The sequence below is a fragment of the Hemitrygon akajei genome, chromosome 8 (assembly GCF_048418815.1).
Source record: "Hemitrygon akajei chromosome 8, sHemAka1.3, whole genome shotgun sequence".
NCBI lineage: Eukaryota > Metazoa > Chordata > Chondrichthyes > Myliobatiformes > Dasyatidae > Hemitrygon > Hemitrygon akajei.
In genome coordinates this window covers 136,681,168-136,688,618 of record NC_133131.1, presented here as the reverse complement: position 1 = coordinate 136,688,618, position 7,451 = coordinate 136,681,168, and the positions used below count along the sequence as shown (strand labels likewise).

The 7,451-nt window shown below is 38.1% G+C and overlaps 1 protein-coding gene across 1 annotated transcript in view; it reads right to left on the bottom strand.

The window, feature by feature from the left end:
* Positions 1-281: 281 nt before the first annotated feature.
* The window catches only part of yme1l1b (YME1-like 1b), a 54,665-nt gene continuing 47,495 nt past the window's right edge, over positions 282-7,451 (bottom strand). Inside the window, exons 18-19 of the mRNA XM_073054710.1 lie at positions 5,917-6,003; positions 282-1,191 (exon numbers count right to left, since the gene is read on the bottom strand). Coding sequence (XP_072910811.1) covers positions 1,048-1,191; positions 5,917-6,003 — 231 coding nt within the window. The 3' untranslated portion in view covers positions 282-1,047. The remainder of the gene's footprint in view (positions 1,192-5,916; positions 6,004-7,451) is intronic.

Genomic DNA, 7,451 nt, shown 5'->3' with positions numbered 1-7,451 from the left:
AAAAGATTTGAAAGACTCCAAACAGCTTTGAGTTATGTCTGTTGAAGATGACAGGTGCTCTTTTCAAACAACATAGCTAAATGGCTCATAGGAAACTCAGTGCTAAGGTAAATTCTGAAAACTAGAACAACATCTGCAGAGGGTTACAAGAACCTAGATCACGTCCTGAAAAAAACTATATACTGTACAGCACTAGTGAATAGCTTGTATAGGGAAAATAACACAAAGATAGCGTGCTTTTTAAAAATATATACAGCAAATAATGTACAACCACAAAAGGAAAAAGTCACACAAGACCTCTTTATTTTAGGTGTAAATAGAAATCTCAAAAAGCTTCAAGATTAACAGTAAGTTCTTACTGTTTATGTTCAAGGATAACCAATAAGGTTTCTATACATTGCTTGGTTTCCAGTTCCTACAGTACACTTTATCGTGCAGGAAAAAGGAGAAGCATCTTTTTCAGTCCGCACATCCCTGGACCCCTGGTTAATCAATACAATGCTGGATGCTGGTGGTGATTCAACCAATTATTTTGTAGGTTATGCACCATTGCAGAATTATTTATTTTTTACTAACCTTATAAATTTTGAGAACACAAGAATGAAAGATTTACCCAGCAACAAATGGATATACATAGATGGACACCCGAATGATGCAACGATGAAAGCAGCACTGCAGCATTGCATTCAATTTTAATTGTTTTGGGAAGCACTCAAATGTAACTCATTTGTATACATAAATAAACTGAAATTACAGAAAGAAAAACAGTCAAAGGAATAATGTTTACTGTTTCTCGTCTGATTTTATACTTACACTAAACAGAGTATTATGTAGAATTGCTTAAAATTGAGAATAGTTTAACTGTGATTTAAAATAACAGATTATGTAATTCCATTGTTTGAATTATCATTTTGTAATTATGAAAATACCAATAATAATGTCCTCAGAATTAAAACTTACGTTTTAATTTAGTGCACTACTGCTCTTCCACATATATACACATCTAGGTTACTATAGCAGTGACTAAGTCTGCTTCAATTGAAGAAGTTATTTTAGTTCTAGCCGCTTTCCCTCAAGAACCATCTGTATCTCTTTGGCATCCAATGTCTCATATTTCAGTAAAGCTTCTGCTAGATTTTTGTGTTCTTTTGCATGAGTCTTCAAGATATTTTTTGCTCGTTCATAAGAATCCTGTGTTTTGAAACAAAAATAGAGAACAAAAGACAGCTTTATTTACATAAGATATTGATACATTACTGAGATATGATGAAAATTCCAGCCTTTTTCTGCAGACTAGTTTCTCTCCTAATTCAGAACTTTTCATTGAACTCACAGGGACAGAGATGATTTCAATAAGTTGTTCCTTCCCAAATTTTTAAAGCAGTAAAATATATAAAAATTTAGAACAAAGCTTTACAAGCAGAAATTCAATGTAAGGAAGCCACAAAACAGTTATCTTCCATTCTCAATCACTTCCTATTTTAAAATTCAGCTCTGCGCTGGTGTTGCCAAATGTTAACTATCCAAACATTAAATAGAATTTTTAAAAATTTATAAAAGAAAAGCACTATTCAAGCCCCCAATCTCCAGGATCCATGAATACGTAGTTTAGAACAAAATTTGGTTTCCAAGTGTTTTGAAATACTGGGCTTTGGAGAAAGCATCCAATTTACACCCAAAACACTAGCACTTTACAGGCATAACTGGTGGCAAGAATGGCTACTGCTTTGGGCATGCTGTTGGTAGCAATTACTCAGGCACAATAAGAAAACATGCCAACATTATTAATCTATTACACATCTGCTTACTGGGTGCAATTTAATTTGAACATTCAATGTAAAAGCTCATATTAACATTTATGAACAGAAAATATGCACAAGAATGCAAGACAACATAATGGTCATGAAAGGATACACTGCACAAGAGAAAATGGAAATTTATCCAAAATAACAGGATATTATGCCTTAAGGCACTTCTGGCTCAAATGTACATGAATTACAGAAATATAGAAAGAGTGAATTTTGATTAAACTTGTACAAACAGGCAACATTTTTGTAAAAGCAATATTGTTGGAAGACATTTCTCTGATACAAAAACCAGAAGAAAATATGAAGCACCAGGGCCTTAGGCTTGTCTGCTATTCAATACAATCATAGCTGATACACACTTGCCCCAATGTATTTTTTGACCCAGTAGCCCATAAACTTCAGTTCCCTGAGATTCAAAATATTTATCCATCTTCGCCTTAAATACAAGTAATGATCTGGCCTCCACCACCTACGTGGGCAGAGAAGTCCAGAGATTCATCGCCATATGAAATATGTATACATCTTAGTTGTAAATGACCAGCCCCATATTTTGCATTTATGTCCCCTTGTTTATTAGTGAAAGCATGAACATCCATCCTGTCATGTTCCCTTAGGATCTAAAGTGTGTGAATAAGGACACTGCTCATTCTTTTAACTTCATTCTAACTGTCCAGTTTCTCGTCATGATAGAATATAGAGACATAAAAATACATAAAAAGTCAGATACAATTGATGCACACGTGAAAACTGGAATTCAAACATGATTTTAGAGAAGGATCTGGATTGCAGAGAGCAATGATTGGGTAGAGACCAGGAGAGACAGAATGAAACATGGGGATGATGGAAACTGCTGAGAAAATGATCTAATTTTTAAAACTGTAAATGGTAAACAAGTATACAAAGCAAGAGATCAAAAAAGTAAAAGAAATGCTGGTGAAAGGTGTACAATAGAAAGGCAACACACAGCTGGTGTTGGAATTCTGAAATAAAAGCATAGTGTCAGTCGTTAGGAGAAAGAGAGTTAGTGTTTTGCCTTAATGACTTTTCATCGGAACTGAGCATGTCCAATACAAGAGGAAATAGCTGGCCATGTAACTTAGCTGAAATCAGTTGCTGACTCCTGTAAGTTGCAATGAACCAGGATGATATACTGTTCTGACTTCAGATTGGTCTTTATTAGAAGAGTACACTTTGCTCGTGACAGTCCAGCATGAGTATGGAAAAATTCCACCCAATCAAAGACATTCTCATTGTTCTCTACATTCCCCTGCACCCCCCCAATTTCTCTGCAACTTAGAACACCTATTTCCTCAGTTTAATGAGAAATCATCAATTAATTAAAACATCAAATGAATTTCTCTTTCCAAACTTTCTGCCTTGCTGACATACCTCTATTGTTTCAATAGATAGTGATAGAAAACTGTGTGAACTCCCACTTTTCTTATTTCATATTTCCTTACAAAATAAGAGGCCAGTTAGTCACTTAGTTTATGTTGGCTTTCTGAGTATTTACAGCAAATCTTCCCAATTACTGCAGTAAATTACTCCTTCATACGTTTATCGACCCCAAACCTACATAAGGGTCAATTTGCAGTCACCAATTAACCTACCAACACATTTAAAATGTGGAAGGAAACCAGACTCAGAAGGAAGCAGATCCCACAGAAACAGCAGTCGAGTCACAATAGAACCTGGGTCCCTGAAGCAACAATTGGTGTATGGTAATAAAATGGCAGTAGATTAGCACATTTAAGAGGCTCCTGGATAGGCACATGGATGAAAGAAAAATGGAGGGACATGGACATGGGACGAAAGAGTTAAATTAATTTTGCAGTAGGTTAAATGGTCAACACAAGTTCGTAGGCAAAAGAGCCTGTACTGTGCTGTACTACGTTCTATCAACTAGGTAAATAAAAGTTCAATTACAGAATTCACAGAGTTTAGTGGAAATATTAATTTCAAAATAACATGCTTTATTAATGTGATGCAAGGTGCTGGGCTACTTAGAATGATAACACCAAAGATAAATATTAAAAATAATTCCTTTATAAATGGGGCAATTTTGATATTTTGCTGAGGCAAGATTGGAAAATTGTGTCAAATGATTCAAAACAAATGTTGTGTATCTTAAATAAAATCAATGCTGTATACAGTATAATTTGGCTTGTTCACTGCATCTGTTAATTTGCAGATTAATTTCTAAATTTGTGGAATCTGGGCATCACCAGCAAAGCCAGTATCTTTCCTCAATTTTTATTTGCCCTCAAAGCAGTGGTGATGAGTCACCCTGCTTGAACCTCAGAAGTCTGTTTGGTAAATATACTTGAATGGTGCTGTTTGGCAGGATGTATAAGAATTTAGAACCAGCAATGATGAAGAATTCGCAATATATTTCTAAGACAGATGCGAATTGGAGGGGATCCTGCAGATGGTGTATTCCTCACTGGTTGTGGATTTGGAAGGCACTGTCAGAGAAGTCTGGATGAGTGGATGTGCATTTTATAGATCGAACACATGGAAATGAAAGCACCAATGGTGGAGCAACGAATGGTTCCGATGCGAAAAATATCTAAAGTGACATTGCTAGAAATCAGAAATTTAAAGAAAAACTCAGGAAACACTGAATAGGCTAGGTAGTATCTGCGGAAAGGGGAACAGCTAATGTGAGAGGCATTGATCGTGTGGGTAGTCAGAGGCTTTTTCCCAGGGCTGAAATGACTAGCACGAGAGGACACAGTTTTAAGGTGCTTGGGAGTAGGTACAGAGGAGGTATCAGGGGTAAGTTTGTTGGTTTTTTTTTTACGTAGAGAGTGGTGAGTGCGTGGAATGGGCTGCCAGTGACGGTGGTGGATGCGGATACGATAGTCTTTTAAGAGACTCCTGGACAGGTATATGGGGCTCAAAAAAAAGGGCTATGGGTAAACCTAGATAATTTCTCAGGTAAGGACATGTTCGGCACAGCTTTGTGAGCTGTATTGTGCTGTAGGTTTTCTATGTTTCCAGTCGAAGATCCTTTATCAAAATTTTCTATGTTGAATGGCAGATGCCAGTGTTATTACTGAAGTGGAAAAGCTTGATTAGAGGCACAATCAGTTCTGCAATACAGTTTTTCAGTACCACTGTGGGGATTTTGTCTAGTTCAATGTCCTCGCAGCATCTAATGCTTTTAGCACTTACTTTATATTGTGCAGAATGAATCAAATTGGCTAAAGAATGGCTTCTGTGTTGATGAGGATCTCAGGAAGAAGCAGAGATGTATCTTTTCATGTTCCTCATTGAATGTGCTTCCTAGTGTGTGCTGAGCTCTGTCAGTTTTAAGAAGGATATCAAAGCCCTCCCCCTTCCTATTAGCTGTTTAGTTTCCTCCACCTTCACAAAGGCATGCGATAAGGCTGGAAAAAAATTGAGATGACCCACTTGTTGCAAGAACACCAAATTCTGCCCATTGCATGGTGTTTTTGTTTAGGACGTAAGGACTGTACTGTGGCACAGGAGTCTGAGCTGCTGCCTCACAGCTGGCTGGATTCAATCCTGACCTCTGTTGTTGTACAAGCTCAACACATACATTCTCCTGTGACTGCACATTTCCACTGGGTGTTCCAGTTTCCTCCTCAGCGCAAAGGTGGGATTGTTTCCACAAGGTCAAAGGAGTCTGTCACCCGTGGATTGTTGAGGGTGACATGTTCCAACATGGCATGATACTAAAGCTATCTTTTACTGATGTTGATTGAGGGATAACACTGGCCAGGTCATCTAAGGAAAATTACGTTCTATTTGGGAATTTTCACATCTAAAAAGTGTTTAAAGAGCCAGCAATGTCACATCTAAAAGACTATACCTTCAGCAGTGAAGGAGTGCTGTTAAAGATACTGTATTCAAATTTTTGTACTTTAGAGTGAAAGATTATAAAAAGCTATAATATGTGCTGCAGATTCGAAATAAAAATTTTAAATGCCGGAAGTATTTGGCAAACTAACTTCTGAAGCCATAGTCACAGCTGATGTCCTACCTTTCAATCACAGGCATATGTTATAATAGAATAACTCCAGAATTCCTCACCCTTTATTGATACAGCATCCCAGTGCATAAGTGCCTGTGAAAACCTTACCCGCAATAATACTCTGATTTCTTGTTCAATTGCAGATTGAGTATCTGGGCTCACTTTTTCTGGATCCGAGTACGTCATCACTCCAAGCTAGAAACACAGTGGAAATACCATGACATTTAGAATCAAATGTTAGAAAAATATTTCTGCACTCAAGTTAACGAACTGCTGGAATCCCCTACCTTCGAGGATGAAGGATGCTCAGATGTGTATTTTAAAGACTGAGACTGGTATACTTTTGAGATCGAGGGGAAGATAAAGAGATTTTATTTATTTATTTCTGTTCAGAGATACAGTGTGGAATAAGCTCTACTGGCCATTCCAGCTGCACCACCCAACAATCCAATAATCTTGATTTAATCCTATCCTAATCATGCGACAATTTACAAGGACCAATTAACCTACCTGGCACGTCTTTGGACTGTTTGGGGGGGGGGGGGGGGGGGGGGGTTGGAGAACTGGAGAAGAAACATGCATTCCACAGAGAGGACATACAAAAACTACTTACAGAAGACACTGGGATTGAACTCTGGACTCTGTGCCCCAAGCTGCAATAGCATAGTACACTATCATGGCACCCATAGGGGTGGGAAAGAGGAGATTAATAGAATTGTAGGGATCATCATAAAAGATCCATATCACATGGTGAGATTGTGCATCCATAAGTACGAGGTGTTTCAGCTGTCCCACAAAGTCTGCTTCTATCCCACCCTCATTTCTGGCAATTCTCCAATTATCCCAAAGGAACAGATTGTAACAAAGGCAGAAACGCTGGTGTCTAGCAGCCAGACACAATTCTTCTTCTTCTTCAATAAACTACAATTTCCACTTGATGCTGGGGACTGGACTAATGGGCCAGCAATCATGTCAGGAATAAGATCAGGCTGGGTCCAGATTGAGGATCAGGCTAAGTTTTGAGCCTTGGGACCAGATCAAGTTTCTAGACCAGAGTCTAGATGCCAGTCTAGATAAGGGTGTACTATAGTTAAAGGTGCAGATTTGTCAGGTGCATTACTGAAGTACAGTGCCAATAGGCAAAGATCTGTCATTGGGTTACCACATCTGTGGACGTGTTTCTTGTTGAGATGCTCCGTTATAGTTCAATCAAGCATGTGCATAAGAGTTCAGAGCTCAGGATGGATTGCAGTGGTTAGCCAATTACTCCCAATATTTAATCAAGGAATTTCAGATCATTAAAGACGAGTCAGAATCTATAAACTTGCCAATGATACTATTTTTGGCAGAATCTCTGATGGTGACAAGGAAGCGTACAGGAGCAAGGTAGATCAGTTGGTTGAGTGGCATGCAGCAACAATCTTGCACTCAATGTCAGTAAGACCAAGGAAATGATTGTGGACTTCAGGAAGGTGAAGTCAAGGGAACACACACCAGTCCTCATCAAGAGATAAGCAGTAGAAAGGGTGGGCAGTTTCAAGTTCCTAGGTGTCAGCATCTCTGAAGATCTATCCTGAGTTCAACATATTGATGCAAGTACAAAGAGGGTATACAGCGGCTATATTTCATTAGAATTTTGAGGA